Raw genomic sequence first — 23,552 nt, forward strand, 5'->3', positions numbered from 1 at the left:
GGCCTTGGGAACACATATTCAAGTTATCCTGAGTGGCATGTCCCATATGGAAGAGCCTTTGTGACACTTTATAGTCATGGAACAAATTAAAGTCATAAATCAGTGTGTTTACAAAGTAGATGGAAAGTGGCCTTTAGGAAGTTGGCTATAGCTGATTGGGGAAAAAAAAATCTCTTCTGCAGGATTAAGAATTAATGCTGGAGCTGGAGATGTAGCTTAGTTAGAAGAGTATTTCTCTAGCTAAAGGAAGTCCTTACTTACATTCCCAGACCCACATAAGCTGGCCACGACCTGTAATCCCACTACTTCAGAGGTAGAGTCAGAAAGAATCAGAAGTTCAAAGACATTCTCGACTATGAAGCAACTTCAAGGTCAGCATGAGGTACAAGAGACCCTGCCTTAAAAGAAAAGAAAATATATATATATATATATATATATATATATATATATATATCATTAGGATTAGAAATGTCAGGACGATAAATTCCAGGAGTTTTTATCAACAGGATGTGAGGTCAGATATAGAGGTTTGTAGTCAGGAGCTATTAAAAGACTAGAGATAGCCCAAAATGACCTTGGCTCTTGATTTGCAACATTCCATCACCCCATAATCACAATGTTCTACTCAGCCAAGGTCAAACAGTCCATGGGTCCTTCAGTGTAGAATGGGGCTTCAGAGAGCTTCAGTTTGTAAAAGACATCTTCCAGAAAGGACCATCACAGGGGAGAATAAAAATCATGAATTCTGCCAATGGCAGATCCAAGATATTTGGAGGAAAAAAAAACAAAAACAAAAATCTGTGTCCATACTGGGGTCTAACAACTATTATATAGCCGTTGTATTGTGCGAGGTCATTTAATCAGCCTAAGGATGATTCAAAACTCATGGAAACATGTGTATAAGCCATAGGCAAATACCATGCCATTTTCTACCATGAGACATTGTGGTATGTCAAGGAACCTGGAAGCATTTCCCCGAGTACAGTGAGGGGTGACTGTCTCCTCCTTTACACCACTCCACCATTTATTGCTCCATGTTTTTCTCTTGGGCAGCTCTTTCCCAAGGCCTGTTGGTAATACAAATGATAATGAGGAGTAAGCAAGTCCCATCCACTTAACAGGCTCCTGTAGTGCCTGTCACTGCAAGCCAGCAGGGTGGGGAATTGTGAGAAGCATGTTCCGCCTGAAGAGACGACATATTACTAAATCCTCCTAACTGCACAAGGAATAAGGCAGCAGGACAAATCTCAAGTGGGGAAAAGGAAATATAAAGTATTTACAAAGGGGGGAGACTGGAGAGATGGCTCAGCGGTTAAGAGCACTGACTGCTCTTCCAGAGGTCCTGAGTTCAAATCCTAGCAACCACATGGTGGCTCACAACCATCTGTAATGAGATCTGATGCCCTCCCTCTTTTGGTGTGTCTGAGAACAGCTATCGTGTGCTGACAAAGGGAATTTTCTACATGTACATTTGTAGGAACAGTGTGAACTGTCAGAGGAGGAAAACGGGCACTTTGTGAATGGTCCTCCTGGCCATCTACACCCCCCAACAGTGCATCCTGCTGTGATCCAAGGATCTATCATCAAAGAAACTGACCACCCAAAGGGCAGGGGAGAGGGGAGAGGCCTGCTGGGGCTCACGGAGAGGGCATCTCCATCAGACTGGGATTCTCAGAGCATCCCTCCTGGGAGCATTATTAGGTGTTTATGTACCTAATAAAGGACAGTAAGGGACAACAGGGAACAGCAAGGTTCTTCTGCTGGATCTGTGTGTATGACTGTTGACATTCATCTCACCAGACACAAAGTGACAGATTGTGTGACCTTTCACTTAACAACGTCTCAGCTTTTGTTCATCTGTAAAGTTAGTGGTTATAGTAGCATAGCAAACAGCTCATTTTGATTGTTTTTAAGTTCTCTTTTCCTCATTTCCTCATTTCCTCATTTCCTCATTACGGTATGCAGGAATTGCATAACAAAGACTGGCATGTTTTAGTTACCGCTTTCATTTGATTCATCCAGAGGATGAATTCAGAGGATCTCCACATCTCTGGTCATGAGTGGGAGAGGCAACCGTGCGTCCTTTCACAGAGTACATGGGGGTGGGGGTGTACAGGGTGTGGGCGGGGAGATAATGCCAGAACTGAGGCTGAAAGAGATGAGACCAGTACACAAAGAAGAGCTTTGTGGGCCTGCCAAGGCTATGGGTAGCATCCTAAACTGTTCGTGCCTCTGTGGGTCCTTCAGATGGAGAGTGGTGCGGTCTAACCTAGAATTCAGAAAGACTGCTCTGGCAGCAATACAAAGGATGGCTAAGGGAAAGAGAATGGCGAGACCATAGCAGGTATTTAAAATACTGAAAACTCGGTGGCCAGCCAGCCTAGCCAAAAGCAGAGAGACCATCTCTCATGCCAATAAGCTGGAGAAGCAGAGAGGAAGGTGCCTGGCCTTGTCCAGCTCTGGCCTTCCCGTGTGTGTGCACAGGCACACATCTCCACAGTCACCTGCAAGCAGCAAATCCCCACACCCCAGCCATACACATCCTCATCAGCACAGCAGCGTGGAAGAAGGGAAGGAGGAGGGGAAGACGAGAAGGAGGGAGGGAAGGCAGTGGGCGGGGGAGAGGCAGAAGTTACACTTTCTGAGTTAGAAGTCAGAAAGGCAGCAGGCTTAGCAATGATGCTCTGTAGGCAACTGTGTGGAGAGAGGGCTTCTGGGGTGTCTAATGACATGCCTCATTAAAGGGCAACCATCCCTCTCATTTTTTAGACACGTTTCCAGGTGTATCATGCTTCTGGGACTTAGGACTGTTTGAGGGGCTTTTTTTCAGACCAGGTGATTGGCAGAACCATTTTTGATTGATTTAAGGGAAGAGACAATAGAAAATCTCTATGATCTTAGAGCCTTTTGGGTAGCTTGGAATGTTATGCTTTTAGCCAGGGTCAAAGGTACAACTCAAATTCCATTCTCCTGACTAAACATCATATAATAGTATAGATTCAAAAAGCAGATAAAAAGAAAAGAAAATCAAAAAAACTTAGACCTGGGTATGGTGGTGCCCACCTTTAGTCCTAATAATAAGGTGGCAGAAACAGTTGGATCTCTGTGTTCAAGGCTAGCTACCCTAGTCTGCATAGAGAGTTCCAGGCCAGCTAGAGGTGCATAGTAAGACCCTATTACAAAAATAAATGAATGAATAAATAAATAAAAGTAAACTACTACAGTAGTTGTGCTTGGTTAGTTCTTGCCAACTTAACACAAACGAGAACCACCTGGGAAGAGGTTCTTCAAGCGAGGACTCACTCCCAGCAGGCTGGACTGTGCACATGTGGGGCATTTTCCTGACTGGTGATTGATGTGAGAGAGCCCAGCCCACTGTAGGCGGTGTCACCCATGGGCAGGTGGGCCTGGGTGACATAAGACAAGCAAGGCAGTAAACAGCACTCCTCTGTGTCCTCTCCGTCAGATTTTGGTCTGGGGTTTCTGCCCCGACTTTGCTCAGTGATACACTGTCAACCGGAAGAAGCAAATCCTTTCCTCTCCATGTTGTGCTGTGGTCATTGTGTTTATTACAACAAATAAAAAAGAGAAAAAGACAAGAAAACAAAGTAAAGCAAGCCACGCTTTTGCCAAGAAAACAGCCCTCCCAAAATGTGCTTCACCCAAATACTGCCCTCTCCCTTCTGTGTGGTAATTGCGACAATGTCTCCCTCCTTGCACATGGTATTTCAGATTCTAAGGGATGGGGTAATTTGTCATACTTTTCCTTCCTCAAAGTTAGTGTTACCAGGCACGCATGTGGTAGCTTCCTCAACGGCTGACTAGCTACCCTGAGAGGGCAGAAGGCCACAGGAGTAGGGAAGGCCTTATGCCAGTGCTTCTGGCTTGGTTGACTCAGATTGTCCTTCTAGGAAGAACAATGTCCCCCAGAACTGCCATTTTGGGGAAAGGGAGCCTTTGGATGTGACACTTGAGGCCACAGGCCCAGGTGACAAGTCACAGAGATAGGTTTTCGGGTCTGGAAAGCTTGTGTTCTGTTGAAACACCAAGGGAAAATGGGCACATGACAACTGTCACACAGACCAAAAGAACCCCACAGACGTTTGAAGTTTGGAGCTGAAGATGAGGGTGACTAAAGCTATGTGGTCCTCTATCAAGAGCATTGGTGTCCATGAACAGGAATGCCCTCCTCAAGGGATACAAAATCAAGATAGATGCCCACAGCCTGTACTCAAGTCAGGGTGGGACGGAACAAGATATTGAAGAAGCAACAAACAAAAACTTGAACGTTCACCACACCCTAAGGATAGAACAGCACTGATGAGTTGGTTAGTCTTCCGTGGAAAACTGTGGATCCATGTGTTGCTGTTGTGTACGTCTGTTCCCAGCATTCTAGAAGCTAATGCAAGACTCAATTCGAGGCCATCCTGAGCTACACAGTGAGACCCTGTCTCAAAAAAACCCCAAAACAAGAAACATCTACCAAATACAAAACTCTGTACTTAAGATTATTATAGGGCTGGAGAGATGGCTCAGTGGTTAAAAGCACTTCTTCCAGAGGTCCTGAGTTCAATTCCCAGCAAGCACATGGTGGCTCATAATCATCTGTGATGAGATATGATACCCTCTTCTGGAGTATCTGAAGATAGCTACATTGTACTCATATAAATAAAATAAATAAATCTTTTAAAAAAAAGATTATTATATAACAAAGGGTAATTTATTTTACCATAGGAAGAAAACTTGATGTTTTAAGACTAGAAGAAAGAAAAACAAATGTCTGAGACTGAGAGACCCTTTAGACCTGGATCAGCTTTTAGAGAAGTTAACTAGCTAGGAGGAGGAGGAGACTGGGTATAGCATCAGAGGTGGGGAAAGGTGCAAGTTCAGCAACCATGAACTTGCCAGGGGAGACAGGGTGGGACTGTGGATAGCTGCGTGCTTCCTGGAGGGTTCACACACAGCCCTTTGAGTGACAGGTGCTCAGTCAGCGCCAGTGTGCCAAGTGAGGAAACAAGGTGAACAGGACAAAAAGGCCAACATAACTTGAGAGCACTCAGTTTAGCCCGGAGACAGACAACAAATGACCCCACAATATAGCTCTGGAATGTTCTGGTGTCACATGACTGGTGATCATGTCCCACCAAAGTTTTCTAGGTCTTTGTCTTCTTATTAAAACGTTCTAATAAAGGAACTCGGGGAAAATAAAGGAACAACAAGGAAATAGCATTCAGATTTCTCCCTAAAAGTTCACTTACGGGACAGTTTGCCCTATTCAACATGTGTCCCAAACTAGCTCAGGCCAGATTGCCTCCCTACCCTCATACCTAGACATAACTGGAGTATGACTGAATAGAAATTGTTTGATGGTTGTTCAGGAGAGAAGGAACTTAACTCCATTGTCTGAAGAGAATGGTATGTGCAGCTCAGGGAAGGTGGGGTCCTAGGTTGTCAAGTGCATTGTTTGCAGGGTGGTGTGGGCACATAGTATGTGCAGTACCAGGCTGCCAAGTGCAGTGTTAGAAGAGATGTATGTGCATTGCACAAGCCAGGTTCATTACTAAACTATTTGTTGTGCTTACTTACCTGCCTCACTGGGAAGAGGAGATGAGGTGGAGGAGAATGTACCATGGCCCTGGTTAGCTTCAACGACCTAGAGCCAGTGCTGCCAGACCTCTCTCAGATGAGGAAAGTGAAGCAGACTGAGGTTACACTGATAACCTTAGTGGATTTAGGTACTGAGGAAGTAAAATAACCTTAGCAGCCAAACCAAGTGGGCGACTGCCCAGAGCTGGGGTTATGCAGAAGGCCACACAAGGAAAGGGTAGACAGGGCTTTCTGAAGAAATCTGCTGTGACTCTGAGGGTGGGAATATCATACAGATGGTACTCAACGCCACCCTGCTTTACCTGAAGTACTGTGCACAGAATGAATCTAGAATCTGCTGAGGTATCTTGGTCACCTCACCAGAAAGTCCTTCCTTAGTATAAGCTGCTGGGGATGGGGCTGTCTGAGAGCTTCCTTTTAGAGTCTCTGACTTGGAGAACTACAGAAAAGAATTCTAGGACAAGGCAAGTGTATAGTTTACAAGTGTAAAGCAGGGCTGTAGTAGATTAGTTTATGAGGAAAGTTCCATAAAAATGTAAGCATGGGAGAGAGCAGGTGCTTAGGAGGAGGGTACACACTCTTGGGTTCGGGGTGCTCAAAATAAGAGATGTCCTTGTCATTGCAACAGCCACACATACTGGTTTTGGTGGCTTCTGAAGCTGCAGCTTCAAAGGTAGCTAAGGAAACTTTTCCCTTTTTTGGTAAATGAGACCATAGGGTGGTTCTTATGTGCACTGGCTAGGATTACAGCTGACATGGTAAAACTCGAGATCACAGGGGCTATAGGGGAACATTAAGCTATCTTTACTGTAAACAAAGTTTTAGTTTTAGTTGGGAGACTTCCAGAAAATACCTAGGAAAGGATAAAAGCAAGCCTTAAGCACAGTTCATTGCTATTTTAACATTTCCATTTGATAACAAAAATTTTCCTATATAAAAGGCCTATTGTCCCTCTGTCTGCAACCTTCACAGCCAACTTTGTTCATTGGGCTGAAATTCTTGATTCTCAGCTGGCAGAAGGGTTCCTCCAGACGCCAAAGCAAGTGACTTCTTTCTCTTTCCACGTACCCGTAATGTTCTCATGGCTTTCTATCCTGCTCGGGGTACAGGGGTGGTCTGGGGCTGACCAGAGCAGGAAGCCAATGCCCACTCTAACAGAGACTTCTGTCAGTCCTGATTCGCCTGGATGAACTGGAGAAGTCCTTGAGTATAGCAGTTGTGAGGACTCGAGATGTGACCCAAGAGAAGCAATAAAAGGGGGTCCTGGGGGTGTCTGCATTCTGGTCTGGGCCTGACCTGTGGGCTAACTCCCGAAAACAATGGAGATGAGCTGGGTAGGGCCTGGTAAAGGTGGTCTGTGAGGAATCTGGCTGGAGGGGGCTGGGACAGGGATTCCCAAATGCACACATTCACAGCAGCTTCACTGGATGAGGCGCCCAGGGCAACAATGCTGTACATACCTGTATGTGACACATACGTGTCTCTGGGCTCAGCCGAAGGGCCCCCTTTGGAGGTAAGGAGAACACTAGAACATGTATGTGGTCAGGTGTCATAGAGCCCAGCCCATTTTGGTGCCACTGGCTAACATGATATACTTTAAAATATGCTTTTATTGGAAAATTCCAGATATTTAATTCTTTTTTTTTCTTTTCTGTTTTACTTAGACACTGGGAAATCATGAATTTGATAACGGTGTGGAAGGACTGATTGATCCCCTCCTCAGAAATGTCAAATTTCCAATTCTGAGCGCAAACATTAAGGCACGGGGGCCTCTAGCACATCAGATATCTGGACTTTTTCTGCCATCTAAAGTTCTCTCTGTCGGCGGTGAGGTTGTGGGGATTGTTGGATACACTTCAAAGGAAACTCCTTTCCTCTCAAATCCAGGTATCTTCTACTTTCACGGTCCTTATAGCTTGGGAATAGATGTGGGAAAGCTTGGCCGGCCATATTTTTATGGTCTGTGGCAGATGAAGGATGGTGGTTAGTAAGCCAAGGTGGCAGATTCTGTGTTGTTCTCAGTTATCCTCTGAAGGGCATCGCTGTCTCTGCTCGGTGAACTTCTCTGTTGACTAAACAGTGTCTCTGTTTAATTCTGTGTGTTCAAAACTGTAAGTGAAGCCTGGCACAAGCAGCCCCCAGAGATCTCTGGTCCCCAGTAAAACAGTTCTCCTAATTGTAGTGCTCTGAGCACGTACACATGAATAACATCAATTCCTAGCACATTTAGTTTGAAATCCCCACCCCACCCCTGCTGTGTGCGTGCATGCATTCTAAAATATATCCCATGAGAGCTATACATGTGGCGTCCAGACCTGAAGCTTTTCTCAGAACTGTTTTGTTGCTGGGCAGGATCCAAAGGAGGGGATAGCAACATTCTATCCACATTCTTCCTCCTGCCCCTACCCGCCCCTACCCGCCCCTACCCGCCCCTACCCGCCCCTCCCCTGGGATGCTCTGTGCCTCACACAGTTCTAGGCGCTAGAAATGCCAATCAAGAAGTCTGTTTCTCCCTGTGCTCACATTTTCAGTGAGAGAATAAGTAAATGAGGCTGTGTCAGAAGATAGAATGAAGAGGAATGAGACAGGAGGGGAAGGGGCTGCATAGCAGAAGGAGGGGTGCATCTTGCTATTCTAGAGAAATACCCAAGGAAGGCTGATAGTAAAGGGGGCTGTGATGGTTAGTATGAATGGTCAACCTCACGAGAGTCACCTAGGAGACAAGTCCCCAGGAATGCTTGTGAGGTGTTGTCTTAATTAAGGTGGGACAATCCACCATAAAGAAAGACGGCACCATTCCCTAGGGTTGGGTCCTGGGTTGCATAAAAGAAAAGGACAAGCTCTTATGACTCTCTGCTTTCTAACCGTGGATGTCATGTGACCAGCTGCTTCAAGCTCCTGCCATCAGGACTTCCCCGCAAGTGATGGACTCAGCGCTGAGGGCTATCCAGGGAACCCCAAGCTTATCGGGGTTACAGACAAGAATCAGATCATCCCTGCCATTCCTGTGACAGACAACGGTAGCAGAGCATTGACGTTTTCAGTGCAGACTTAATCTACTTCAGCCCTGGCAAGCCAGCTGCTAACTTTCCAGCTGCTCTTTTGTAGCCTCCATGGCCACAGAGCTTTCATGCTGGGATTTATCATCCATATTTTGCATCTGCGGAGTTAGCATGGAGTCAGGACTCAGTAATTCCATCAGGGAAGCGGAGCCCTGTGCACGAATGGTCGATGGCTGTGTCTTCGATAGTCTGCTGTTTGGAGAAACTCTCAATTTTTACACTGGACTTTGCAGACTTCCCTCTTGAAACCTCTTTATGGGACTTTTGCATTTGGGACACTTTCATTTTAGTGCCATTTTAACCTGAGAGCATCTAGGTCAACTGGAGGACTGCCTTGCAATAGAGTGCTGGGTGAGACTTCAGGACGCCATGTCGGTGGTTCCCCCCCCCCCCCCGTCCCCTGTGACCACTGAAGACTTGCTAAGTTTGGGCTCTAGGCTTGGAGGCCTTGTTTATGTCTCAGCATAGGATTCCCAGGGCCTATGCTACCCAGAGCCCTAGGCATTCATTATTAGCACTGGGTGAGCTCCATGAGGTTCGCTCCCCTTCCTAGGGCAGGCCATGTTTAGATGAGGCCTCTATGATGCAATGCAGCAATCAGTTCTACTCCAGTGCTGCCACACCCTGCCTGCAAATGAGCAGTTATCATCTACCATGCTAAAATTAGTTTCCAAGGGCCAGCGAGATGGCTCTGGGGGTAATGAAGGGGACTTTCCACCTCACCTAATACCTGGAGTTCAATCCCTGGAACCTACATGGTAGGAGGAGAGATCTGACATCCATAAGTATGTCACAGCATATGCAAGCCAAAACAAATAAATAAATAAAATGTAAAAGCCTCCTTTTGAAATTGGCTTTCAAAACCCTGCATGGTTGACATCTTAGGGCTGAAGACATTTCAGGTTTCCAGGCAAAGCAATGACGCTGGCAGCCGTTGTAGAGACCATGCCTTTGTGCTCAGACATGTTTTTCATGGTTAGTGTGAAGGCCTAACCGTTAAAGGAGCCGGAAGCAAACCATAGCTGAAGTCTCTTTGTAGTATGAGATTCAGTTTGTGCAAATCATCGACGGCCCAGTGAGATGGTTCAACAGGAGGTGATGCCTGCTGCATGGCCTGAGTTTGACCCCCAGGACCCACATGGTGGACAAAGAGAACCAACTCCTGAAAATTGTCCTCTGACCTCCACGCATGTATTGTAGTATGTATGTGCAAACAAAAAATAAATGTTACTGTGGTGGTTTGTACATGCTTGGCCCAGGGAGTGGCACCATTAGGAGGTGTGACCTTGCTGGAGTAGGTGTGTCACTGTGGATGTGGGCTTAAGACCCTCACCCTAGCTACCTGTAAGTCAGTTTTCTGCTAGCAGCTTTCAGATGAAGACGTAGAACTCTCAGCTCCTCCTACACCATGCCTGCCTGGATGCTGCCATGTTCCCACCTTGATGATAATGGCCTGAACCTCTGAGCCTGTAGCCAGCCCCAATTAAATGTTGTCCTTATAAGAGTTGCCATGGTCATGGTATCTGTGCCCAGCAGTAAAACCCTAAGACAGTTATATATATATATATATATATATATATATATATATATATATATATGTTATATATGCGTGTAATATAGTTTGTATGTACCATCTACAACCTTAACCCAATGCAATATTAGGTGAATGCAACCAAGAACATTGATTTAAATTTTTCTTGACCGCTCAAGCTTTCGTACCAGATGTATCCATACATTTTGCTGTTAGTAAGTGAAGAGAGCTTTAACAAGAGATTGTATTAGTGTGATGGTATATAAATAGTACAGTGACATTCTTTTAATATTCATTTCATTAATATTCTCTAGGGACAAATTTAGTCTTTGAAGATGAAATCTCTGCATTGCAGCCTGAAGTAGATAAACTAAAGACGCTAAATGTGAATAAGATCATCGCCCTGGGGCACTCTGGTTTTGAGATGGACAAACTTATCGCTCAGAAGGTGCGAGGTGTGGACATCGTGGTGGGAGGACACTCCAACACCTTTCTCTACACAGGTAATTGTTTTGATGCGTTCTGCAAGCTAGGATGTTCATTCAGTGTGCAGTATATGATGTATTAGCTGTAATATGCAGGATTATGTGTTATACTTTGCATTGGATGAGGACAGGTAATCTTGCTGGGAGACGTTTCAAGAATTCATTCATGTCATGATTAAAAGTCAACACTACAAGCACATAGCACACATAATGAAATTTTAAAAATTACTGATCTCCAGACAAAGGTCAGCCAGCGGTAGAATTTTTAAAAGATGAATATATTTTTTTAGATATTTTCAGTGATCCTTGGACCTGAATCCAGGCCTTTCTGTATTTTAAACATATATAGTTCCAGCTTTTGGTTTTCTAAGACAGAGTTTCACTATCTAGCCCTGATTGGCCCCAGTCCTGTGATTCTCCCACCTCTCAGGAGAATGGTAGGACTATACACATACACCTCTGTATCTGCTTTGGAAAGTTTCATCATCATCATCATTTTCATAGAACTTCTTAGAATTTTTAAATGCTGAATACATGCTATATTTGGAATCAGGAAGTGAGATACAGTACAAATTATAGAAAGAAAAGAAACACGATATTGAGTCAAAGTCCTCATTCCTAACTCACTTGAATGACCTTGAACAGGCAAGTCACCTGACCCTCTGGGCACATTGGCTTTCTAATAAGGAGTCTATCGAAGTTTTGAAGATTAAGAGTCTGGGAACAGTTGACTTCACTGGTTTGGCCTTGGGTGAATGTCCCCCTGGCTCTTCATCATATCACAACATGGGAGAGAATCAGGAAGGGACATGTACAGGGAGCCCAGGTGTGTGTGTGGTGACCCTCCTGTTACAACCACTCCCTCACACGGAACTAACTGTGGTCTCAAAAGAACTAATCTCATCTGAGGGTGCTAGCTCCAGATGTCACCTCACATTAGATACTCCTTGAAGGTTTCACTGTCCCTCAGTGTCACCACAGTGAGGACTAATAAGCTGCTAACACAGGAACACAGACTAGACAAACCACATCCAAGACACAACAGTTTCAGGTGGGTCTTCATACTTGCCTGGTCTTATTACAATTCTACAGCAACCCTGTGGATATGACCTATTCAAACCCTGGGGGCTTTGTAGCTCTTCCCCAAGGGAGTTTTAGAAGGCTACAACACACAGCAGAAACCAGTTGGTGCTCCTGCCACTTCACCCTTTACGTTAGCTTGAGCCACAGTAAGCATGACATTTCACAAGAGGATCTAACAGGTATACGTGTACAGACTTGTGCACTCTCAGAGAAATGTATAAAGTAAACCTAAAATCCCCAAAGCACCCAGACTATCCTGCTTGTATTGTTGTTGTTGTTCAGTTTCTTTTCTTGTTATTTTGTTTCTTTTTACCTTAAGACGGGATCTTATATTGTTTGTTTCATTTTTATGGAGACAGAGTCTCACTTTGCTTTGTAGTCCTGGCTGACAAGGAACGTTTATGTGTTGACTTAACCTTGACTGTAAGGTCCCCCTTCTACTAGTATGACAGGAAGCACTAATGTCACAAGAATACCATCACACACACACACACACACACACACACACACAGAGCCACCCCTTACTCAGATGATGCAATCACCCACCCCACCCCTTGTCACTTTGATGCTTCTTTACCATCTGTGCCACTTTGTGGCATCATTTGGGCACCCACAGGCTGCTGCACTGTGTGGCTACTGATTATGGCGCCCTGCTAGCCCAAGAAGCTGGCCGGAATGGTGATTACCCTTTTGCTCTTACAACTATTGCCCCAGCCAGCAAGTCCTGCAACATGAGAGATCTGAGGGTGAGCTGTAGCTTGCTCATCTGTAACTCCTGAATCCAGTCTCTTAAACACTGACCTGAGTCTAAGTCATTTGTTTCACATTTCATAATAGATTACCAAGATTAAACTTGCTCCCATGAAAATGTGTTTTGGCTCTCTTTTGAGGACTAAATTTAGCAATTAAAGGACATGATATGAAATGAGACCTACTTATGTATTTAAACAAATTTTTGCCAGCCTTAAAAAAAAAAAAAAAAAGAAAGATTTTCAGACAGGCTGATAAGAAAACTCAGCAGATAAAGGTGCTTGCTGTACTAGCCTAGAGACCTGAGTCTGAACCCATCTAAGGGCAGAAGGAGAGAAACTGAAGCCCAAAAGTTAGTTGTCCTCTGACCTCATGTGTACCACAGCATATCCTCATATTTATTCTCTCTGTCTCTCTGTCTCTCTCTGTCTCTCTCTGTCTCTCTCTCTCTCTCTCTCTCTCTCTCTCTCTCTCACACACACACACACACACACAAAACACACACACACACTGAAAAAAACTTAAGCAATCTTTCACTAAACCATTTTATGAAATTACCAAGAAGCAACAAAAGAGAGAAAGAGAGAAAGAGAGAAGAAGAAGAAAAGAAAGGAAAGGAAAAGAAAGGAAAAGAAAGGAAAAGAAAAGAAAAGGAAAGGAAAGGAAAGGAAAGGAAAGGAAAGGAAAGGAAAGGAAAGGAAAGGAAAGGAAAGGAAAGGAAAGGAAAGGAAAGGAAAGGAAAGAAAAGAAAAGAAAAGAAAAGAAAAGAAAAGAAAAGAAAAGAAAAGAAAAGAAAAGAAAAAGAAATTACCAAGAAGCTAAATTAAGTCTGTTAAACATTACTTAGTAAATGTAGTAAAAAGAACACAGCTTGTGGAAGCATAGATCCTTTTGTGTCCAGATCTCACTGTCTGATCTGGAACTTACTCTGTAGCCCAGGCTAGACTCAAATCATGGCAGCCTTTCTATGTAAGCCTCTCTAGAGCTGGGAATAGCGTCATGAGCCATCATGCTCAGCTAGAAATTTAAAGTTTAAGAAATGTCTCAGCATGTGACATGCACACAGCCCAAAGGAAAACGTCCCTGAAGCACCTGAATAGCACCTGATAGACTCTGGTCTTTTATTTAGTCTTTTGTGCATGTTACTGCCCAGTAAATTAGTTCCCTTCTTGTCTTGTTTGTTATTTATTTGTAATCCACATTCTAAAAACCTCCAAGTTAAATGTAGCATAACTACTAGTGCATGATACCCCTCCAGTGGAGGAACTCTGTCCAGGTTCTTTCCACTAACCCTGGCATGGCTGGATGTCACACTAAAAGAGCAGAAGCCTTCCCAGTCAGGCTTGCAAAATGTAAGAGCTGCAGGAATGAGGCCCAAGAGGCAAATGGTGTCTCTGAAGGAGTTAAATCCCAGAGTCACAAAAAAACGGTCTATGATAAAAAGTAGGAAAGTAAGTTCAAGTCAGAGCCTGCAGCAGGCATGCCAAGGGACTGCCCTGTCTTTATGACTCTTGAAGAGACTCCTAGGGGGCTGCTTCCAGTCTGCCTGTCAATAGCTGGACTGGACATTTGGTTCTTCTCTTGCAGTTTCTAATCTGCAGTTCAGTAAAGGGCTCAGTCCTGGGAATGTGTGACCTCTTCCTTTCTGACATACTGCTTCCTAGAAGGACAAACATGCATGGAAATTAACTATTTACTCTTCAAGATTTTAAGAAGTTTTTTTTTCCCCCTCTTTCCTTTTTTTTTTTTTTTTTTTTTTTTTTTGGTAGAACAACATATAATGTCTGCAAGCTACTACTACGGTAAAGTGTGGGGCTCATACCACCTGCCCCTATCTTACCACTGTACCAATAGCTTCTCAGCACCCTCCCATATCACCAAGTGGTTAGTACCCAATTTCCTATCTGTCTCTGCACACCAGCTCCTGCCGCCATCCTGTGAGGAAGTGCATCTGTGTAGACAACAGATCCAGTACCCTGGGCTCACAGAATCCTTCTCCAATGCCCTGAATGACTGTCACCTCCACTCCTCCTCAGCCACTTCACTTCTCAGACAAGGCTGAGACTTGGTCCTTGGCAGACAGCTTCAGAACTCCACTCTTGGGCCCCCATGTCCCATCCCATTCTTGAACCTTTCTGGTTTCTAGAGCTTCTTCACTGTGTGTTTCTTTTGAAGCCAGCCTTCAGAGGTGCAGAAACTTCATGTCTCCTGACCAGTCTGGCTGCTTTCACATTCTTCTCTTGTTAGCCTGGGTGGCTAACACATGCGGCACGGGTGTACAGTATTACTAAATGGATGTTACTAAGTACAGCATTTTTTTTTTTTTTTGAGGCAGTGTCTCGCTGTGTGGACCAGGCTGGCTTCAGACACACCTCTGTCTTCAGATCCACCTGCCTCTGCCTCCCAAGTGCTATCATTAAAGGCGTGCACCAGTAAGCTGGAGTTTATACAGCTCTTTTAAAATATTTGACTGGTCAGGTTTTAAAAACAAATTACTTTATTTCCAGTATGATTGATTCTAGACCTAAGCACACATTTACTAAGTATGAACTTCACATTATCCATATATTTAAGGAACAGAAATTATGTTAAGACTATGAATTAAATTTTGTTAATAATTTAATAAATTAAATTATGTTAAGACTAAGAATTAAAATTTGTGGGAATTCACAAAATAAATTATAGAGTAGCTGAACTAAAACTGCCATGTGTTCTTGACCTAGGACAGGGTTAGAAGACTCACTGCTGTATTAGAGTAACAAGGAAAGAGAGAAGCCACTACTGGTAGTCCCTTCAGTCAGTGGGGTATGTGCTCCCTACCGCACCTTTTTACAGATCAGGTTCTATACCTGGCCTAGAAGCTGCTAGATCGCCAAGGATGACTTTGAACTTGTGTCCTCGTGCTTCCATCTCCTGGATGCTGGGGTTTCAGGCATGTGTCGCCACATCTAGTTTGAGAGCTGGTTCTCTCTTTCTACTGTGGGTTCCTGGGATAGAACTCTGGCTTGTGTCCCAAGCATTCTCCCCACTGGGCCATCTCACCAACGCAAGAAACTTATTTTAAAGTAATTAGTTGGTATGTATATATTTTTACCATTTATCATAGACAAAAGTAAATTTGCATATTAGTAAGATAGATCTGCTTATTTTTATGTAGAGACTTAAGTCTTGGCTGAATATTTGATACTTCAGCATCGTCAGTGCTTTTTCAGAGTTGATCAATACTGTCACTTCCAAGTGCACATATGTGCTCAGAACCAAGGCTACCGTGAAGTCTTAAGTTCCAGGACAGCCAAGGCTATACAGAGAAACCCTGTCTCAAAAAAAAAAAAAAAAAAAAAAAAAGCTGCAGTATGTGGTAATTACTCTGAGATGAAAATCCATCCTGGGCAGGGGTAGAGTGTTTGGTCACTGTATGACCAGGAACCTGCCATTCAGTCACAATACCCTCCCTTACGACTGTGGGTCATGACCCACAGTTTTAAAAGCTAGGTTTCAAGGTGGATGTGGCACAAGGCAGTAATTCAAGTACCTGAGAGGTAGAAGCAGAAACAAAACAAAACAAAAAACCAGGGCCAAGCATAGAGATAAACACTTTTAATCCCAGAACTTGGGAAGCAGAAGCAGGCAACTGTCTGAGGCCAGCCTGGTCTACAGTATAGTGGCCATCCAGAAATAAACACTGAGACCCTCTGCCCCAGCACACACACACACACACACGCACACACGCACACACGCACACACGCACACACGCACACGCACACGCATACACACACAAGCCCCACGAAAAGAAAGCTGGGCTTTGGATAATCGTGCCTTTCCAAAACCACCCTAACATTTGTCACATGCACAGGACAGAGAGTCACTCTCCAAGGAACTGTTTCCAGGCGCTTGATAAGAACTGGTGACATTCAGGGTTTCCTGTGTACACTGGAGAACCAGCCAAAGGGCAGAGGTCTGACCAGTGGCCTTGGCAGTGATCTCCCTGGGTGTTTCTTGGGTCAGACAAGGACTTTCCTCATCCCAGCGACCACTCGCTCTCGTCCTTTTACATAGGCTATGCCCGGCCCAGCTTCAGCACCGCACGCGTCCTTTAGAGCAAAGCCACATTTTGCACGCACGCAGCAGTAGTTCGTGGAAGCTAGTCCTCAAATGACTGCTTTCCAAGATGAAACGAGTCTATTGAAAAGCCCAGCTCTGAAGTTGGGATCCAATCCCAAGTAGGGTTGTTATAAGGGAAGTTGGTCAACTCCTGAGAACTCACGGGCCCCAGACCCCTAGTACTGAGCTTCTCACAGGCTGGAGGTGTGCTGCCTTAGCTCTGCTGGTTGGAGGTCTTACGTGCAGGATTTCATTTTTCTTTCACTGGAATCTGGCTTGAGATTGTGAAAAGGGCTTGATACTCTTCCAGACTCAGTCTGTTCCCTGGTTCAGTCAGTACTAACAATTTACATCATCTCTTTGAGCCCAAGCTTGCATTAACAAAAAGTGATAGTGGTGTAGCTTCCTCAAAAAAAAAAAAAAAAAAATAGGGATTAAGAGAGGTAAAAATCTGAGCAGAAGTGGACTTGGAAATACATGTCCAAGAAAAATAACTCAGTGCAGCAGAAAGTAATAATGTTTAGTTCTTTGGCTGGAAAGCAAGGAACTGTGTGGAAAATGTGAAGGTCTGGATTGTTTTCCCCGCTGGAGGTTTTATGGGGTTGCCAAATGTATGGGGAGTGAGTGGGGGGAGGGGGGTGATGGGAACTCAGCCTGGGTGGGGGAGGAGATTAGCAGCCAGACCCACTATTACCTCAGCCACAAAGGAAGCTGCTGTTCCTGACTAGGTCTGTGTGAGATAACCTTGATGTATCTTTTGTTCTCAGAAAAGGAACATCAAGACCTTTTTGAACTAGAGAGTAGGTGCATGCTGAGCTAATTAGGGCATCTGACAGGGATGGCAGGTTCCTAACTTCTAACATTCTGTTTAAGTTATTGCAGTGGAAGGAAGAAAAAAAAATAAAAATAAAAAAAAAAATAAAAATACCCAAGGCTAGAAGTCTGGCTTGCCACTCCCTTTAATTTCCAAGAAAGTGCGGGATGCCAGATTTCTGCAATTTGTTAATCTTTTTTCCACTTGGCTGGGGTATTCTCTGCCACACTGTGGACAGCTAGGGGAATTACAACTTTCCAAACACTGCCCAGAAGAGGATGTCTTGGCAAAGCATGGTAGAGGCTTCCCTAAACACCTAGTCCCCTGCAGTGAAGGGCAAGCCTGTCCTTGCCTGAGGAAGCACAGTCGCCTTAGGAATAACTCAGTCATTCCTCCTTGGTCCTCATTAACAACTATAGGCCCATGAGTGTGTGTGCAAGGTTTCTAGAGGATGCCTTCATCTTATAAGGGGAAGAGGCATGAAGTACAAATGGTGTACCTACTATGCCTGGCCGGCACACACTGAGGATCTTAAAACACTGAATTGTCTGGACAACCCCGTAGAATGAGAACTGTTAGTTAATTCACTCACTTGAGGTTCCCTTCCTATATTGCTTAGCAGGCACTGTAGCACACCTGTAATCCTAGCCCTTGGGAAGCAGAGGCAGAAGGGTTTTATCCAGAAACAGAAATACATCAAAATGGCTTAGTTTTCATTCAGCCAGGGGGAAGGGAGAGTGAGTCTGCATGAAAGAGGGATCATCTTGGCAGTGTTCTATTTCCGTTTGACCCACATCAGACTACCAGGCACAATGCCCCAGACTTAGAAACAGCTTAGTAAATGCCCACTGAATGGAGAATGGCAGGACTTATATGCCAAAAGGGCATTTGGAGTCAGTGACAAATGCCCCACAGGGCTCTGAAAGACCAGCCATGTACAGCAGCAGATGGTGAATCTCCAAGGCAAAATCTGCTGCCATTCAGCCAGTGGCCTGCCATATGCAAAGGCCGACCTGATCAAATTTGCTTCTTTTATTTCAGGAAATCCACCTTCCAAAGAAGTGCCTGCGGGGAAGTACCCATTCATCGTCACCTCCGACGATGGACGGCAGGTGCCAGTGGTACAGGCCTATGCCTTTGGCAAATACCTGGGCTATCTGAAGGTTGAGTTTGATGATAAAGGCAATGTGATCACTTCCTATGGAAATCCCATTCTTCTCAACAGCAGCATTCCTGAAGGTGAGATCTGGGGAGAGTCTACCAAATGAAGTTACACAGCGGCTACATCTTCCTCCCTCTTCTGTTTGTTTTCTTTCAGGAAATGACTGTGAGTGACACTTGTGAAGAATTTAGCCTCCCCCTTGCATTTACTCTTTGCTCATAAAGAAATGCCACACTCTCAAATCCTCATGGTTTTTTTTTTCCCAAGTCTGCTCAGTGCACTACAGCTTCTTCTGCTTTGCAAAAGCTGAGTCCTGTGAGGCAGAAGCCACAGTCAGCTCCTATCTAGAGAAGAGCAGAGAACCGAGAAAAAAAAAGCAATTCAAATAGGACAGAGTAGCACTCAAAATCTGGCCCACCTAACAAGAGGCAGTGACAGTGTGGTATGGGCCTCAGCGTCTTCATTCATGAAGCAAGCAAATACTGCTTTTTTCCGTGTTTGTTTGTTTGTTTGTTTGTTTTGAGGCAGCCTCTCCATTTATAGCCTAGGCTGGGGGTATATTGTACCCCCATGTCTGTTGTCTTAGTCAGGGTTTCTATTCCTGCACAAACATCATGACCAAGAAGCAGTTGGGGAGGAAAGGGTTTATTCGGCTTACACTTCCACATTGCTGTTCATCACCAAGGAAGTTAGGACTGGAACTCAAGCAGGTCAGGAAGCAGGAGCTGATGCAGAGGCCATGGAGGGATGTTCTTTATTGGCTTACCTCCCCTGGCTTGCTCAGCCTGCTCTCTTATAGAACCCAAGACTACCAGCCCAGAGATGGCACCACCCACAAGGGGCCTTTCCCCCTTGATCACTAATTGAGAAAATGCCTTACAGTTGGATCTCATGGAGGCATTTCCTCAACTGAAGCTCCTTTCTCTGTGATAACTCCAGCTGTGTCAAGTTGACACAAAACTAGCCAGTACATCTGTCAAGAAGTACCTTGTTTCTTGAGACTCAGAATAAAAGAATATTGTTATGCCATCTGTTTTCATACGATGCATGGACCCACTGTCACAATCTCTTCTGCTAGCCCTTTGCTGTTTACCATCATCAGCTCAGAAGGATGGGCAGTGAGGCCCTACTGTGTGCAGGAGAGTCTGTGCTCACAACCTAGGCTTCTCAGCAGCTGGAGAGGAAGCAAGCTGGGAACCACACCCTCAGCAGATCCTCTGTACTTGTCCAGCCTGTCAAACCTCATGGCAAGACCATGGTGCCGTCCTAGGTGGGCTCACGGGGGCTCATCCAGATATTGATGTTGAGCTGCTCAAAGCATCTTCAAGGTAAAATACACCCAGGTATTAATGTCAGAAAACAAAATAAACATTCCTAAGGGATTTCATAGCCACAACCAAAATGCACAGATGTGACCAATGCAAAGCTCCAGCAGGGAAGCCTGGCAACGCTCCATTTCTCTAGAACCTACCCACTAGGAGATCTGCCTGAATTACAGGCCTTCCTCTCTCTCACTTGCACCTTTCTGATGTCCTTTCTTTCTAGATGCGACCATCAAAGCAGACATTAACCAATGGAGGATAAAATTAGATAATTATTCTACCCAGGAACTCGGGAGAACAATCGTCTACCTGGATGGCTCCACTCAGACGTGCCGCTTCAGGGAATGCAACATGGGAAACCTGATCTGTGATGCCATGGTGAGATGTCTTCAGGGGCTGCATCTAGGGAGGGAGGAAAGGAAGATGGGGAGAAGATGCAACAAGGGGCAGAATTAGGGACTTTGGCACATTTAGTGCCCAGACAGAAGCATGACTGGTTTCATACCGAATACCTTGACAAGGAGGCCCAAAACACTTAGGAGAGTATCACTTTATTCCTCTACAAAGACAAAACCCTTTTAAAATATGTCTTTCTTAGATGTCCAAATTTGAGGTGTTTCTTTCTGTAAGATGATCTGAAGACAGGAAGTGCACCAGATGTTAGCATAGTACATCTGCTTGGACCTGATTTGGCAGGGCAGGTTTTCCCTGGTTTGTCCTCTGGGCTCTAAAGAACATGAGCCTATGTAACTTGTACTTCTTTTCCAAGCAAAGAAGGAAAATACACAGTTATGGTAAAGTCCCTGGCTATAGCAAAATCATTCGTGAAGAACATTTTTTCTGGGGCCAACTAGCCAAAGTGGCTTTGTGGGCTGTGTGGAACCAAGGTCTCTAGGGCAGACTGCAACCTTCCAACATGAGGTCCAGGGTGGCTCTTGAGCATCATGAGATCAGTAATGAGAAACCACCAGACAGAAACATCTAGAGAAAAATCTAGAAACAAACACTACAAGATGCTACCCTATGAAGGGTTGAGGTAAATATAACTTTTAGTCCTTGTTTTAAAATTAGAAAGAATGCATTTTGGGGCTGTAGAGTTGGCTCAGAGCTTAAGAGTACTTGAACCTTCAATTCCCAGCCCTCACAGTGGCTCAGTTTAACTCCAGTTCCAGGGGAACTGATGCCCTCTTCTGACTGCCACAGGCACACATGTGGTGAACATACATATATGCAGGCAAAATATTCATACACTTAAAACATAAAATAAGCCGGGTGTGGTGGCGCACGCCTTTAATCCCAGCACTCAGGAGGTAGAGACAGGCGGATTTCTGAGTTCGAGGCCAGCCTGGTCTACAAAGTGAGTGCCAGGACAGCCAGGGCTACACAGAGAAACCCTGTCTCGAAAAACAAAAACAAAAACAAACAAACAAACAAAAAAAAACAAAACCATAAAATAAACCTAAAAATAAAAGGTTTAAGACTATATGTAGTGGTACATGCCTTTAATCCCAATGTTCAAGAGGCAAAGACAGGTGGATTTCTCTAAATCTGAGGCCAGCCTGGCTTATACAACAAGGACATCAAGAGCTACATAGAGAGACCCAGCCTCAAAACAAACAAAAGCATGTGCTTTCACTTGCTGTAACGGAACATGTGTTTTGTAAAGGAAAAGTTAAGAATGAGCCTGATTTGATTGCCAGTACCTGGCATAAAGTAGATAATGAACAGGCTAGAACGCCCTGCTGTCCTGGAGCAATCTTGACACCAGCGGAGAGGGCCTTCTGCTATGTGCCCTAGCTGAGGGATAGGTTTGAGTAGTCAATAAAGAGTCCTCTTTCCTAAAAGACTGACATGGGTCTGGTCACAATATACTTTTGCTCCTGTTTGATTGACGGCTAATAGATGATAGGCTAATAACTGTTTATGATTAATAATGTATACAATGAGTTTTAGTTGCAGTTGGGAAATCTCTGGGCACATGGGAGTAGGGGAAGAATACTTTGTTTTCTCAGTAAAGGTAATCAGATTCCTGGAAATGATACCAAGAAAGAAGACCCACGTAACTCAATTTCCACTATTGTAGATTAACAACAACCTCAGACACCCAGATGAAATGTTTTGGAACCACGTGTCCATGTGCATTTTAAACGGAGGTGGCATCCGGTCCCCCATTGATGAGAAGAACAATGGTATGTACCTGGGCCCAGATTCCTTAGCTGTCTATGTTGTCTCTTCCCCAGCCTTGCCCACAGCACCCTCTGCTGCCAACCGCAAACCAAAATGCTGGTCCTATAAGTTTGTGTCAGCGTTAATCAAGCCCAGTGCTTGGACAAAGGAATACACATGAATTCTCATATATAGTCACACAGATGCAAGCACCAAGCTTAGTCAAACCCAAGCTTTCTCTAAATTTCTGGCTTGCAAAGCTATTGTTTCTGTTTTATTAAAAAGTACTGGACATTTTTACTTCTGGAATAAGAAAGATCAATGCATTAATTTTCTATGCCTTTTATTAATTTTATATATCTACATATCCGAGGTCCTATTTATTATACATTAAAACAAATCCACTGGACAGAAACTGAAGTTCTTCTGCAATCTTCCCTAACATACTGTCAAACCCCTTTAGTATAGGACCCCAAGATCATTTTAGACAATAGGGCAGGTGGCTGGAACACACTGCCTGTGTAGAACTACGTAATGTTTAACCAAGTACTGAAGATTCAGCCCAAACCAGGCAATCTGAAGCTGAGGACAATGGACTTGGTCCTTTGTGAGCTCAACCCCCTTGCCCAGTAGTGAACAGCAGGGCAGAAGCTTTCAGTATGTTCCCTCCCAAAACTAAACACAGGTGCTGTGACTTCCCTCCCCTCTTTCTTCCCTCAGCCCAAAGGGTCTCTGGGTATGCATATTCTGAAGCTTTTTTTCCCTTCCTGCTTCACTTCTAACCACCTAAGGTACCATCACCTGGGAGAACCTGGCTGCTGTGCTGCCCTTTGGAGGGACATTTGACCTCGTCCAATTAAAAGGGTCCACCCTGAAGAAGGCTTTTGAGCACAGCGTGCATCGCTATGGCCAGTCCACCGGAGAGTTCCTGCAAGTGGGTGGTAAGTGACACATCTTGTGGGGCACACTGTCCATTGAGATGAGGACATCTCATCTCCCTAGTCACCCCTCTACAGCTGGGCTGCTTTGGATTTTCTCCCAGTCAACCCCATCTTTCAATGACAACTGACTCCTGGAGTCCCTGAGGTTAGGCTGAGGTCAAAGGTCCAAGCCTCTGCAAATGAGTAGTATTTGCCAACCTTCATTTGGACATCAGAAAAGGTATCTATCCATGGGAGGTGACCTCCTAAACACTAGTCAGATAGGCTGACATGAGGGCTTTCTGCAGGAATCTTACTTGTGGGTGGATGCAAGAAACATTCTTTTTGTTTGTTTGTTTGTTTGTTTTCTCTGTATAGTCTGTCTCTTGAGTCCTGGGATTAAAGACATTCACCACCAGCACATAGCACACGTAACATTCTTAAACAAAAACAAAAGCTCTCTCCGTTATTGTTAACCGCCTGTGGCTGTGTTAGGGTTCAAAGGAACTAAGGGAGAAAAAAAGACTCAATCTACTCTGATCCTGCTAG

General features: G+C 44.6%; 1 protein-coding gene across 1 annotated transcript in view; it reads left to right on the top strand.

Annotated features, from left to right (window-relative positions):
* Nt5e (5'-nucleotidase ecto) overlaps positions 1 to 23,552 on the top strand; it is a 45,766-nt gene that overhangs the window by 17,998 nt on the left and 4,216 nt on the right. The window contains exons 2-7 of the mRNA XM_085827824.1: positions 7,272 to 7,494; positions 10,515 to 10,703; positions 18,475 to 18,672; positions 20,141 to 20,295; positions 22,001 to 22,106; positions 22,875 to 23,024. Of these exons, the coding sequence (XP_085683950.1) occupies positions 7,272 to 7,494; positions 10,515 to 10,703; positions 18,475 to 18,672; positions 20,141 to 20,295; positions 22,001 to 22,106; positions 22,875 to 23,024 (1,021 nt within the window). The remainder of the gene's footprint in view (positions 1 to 7,271; positions 7,495 to 10,514; positions 10,704 to 18,474; positions 18,673 to 20,140; positions 20,296 to 22,000; positions 22,107 to 22,874; positions 23,025 to 23,552) is intronic.

The sequence above is a fragment of the Mus caroli genome, unplaced genomic scaffold, assembly GCF_978045245.1.
Source record: "Mus caroli unplaced genomic scaffold, Mus_caroli_1 scaffold_11, whole genome shotgun sequence".
Taxonomy (NCBI): Eukaryota; Metazoa; Chordata; class Mammalia; order Rodentia; family Muridae; genus Mus; species Mus caroli.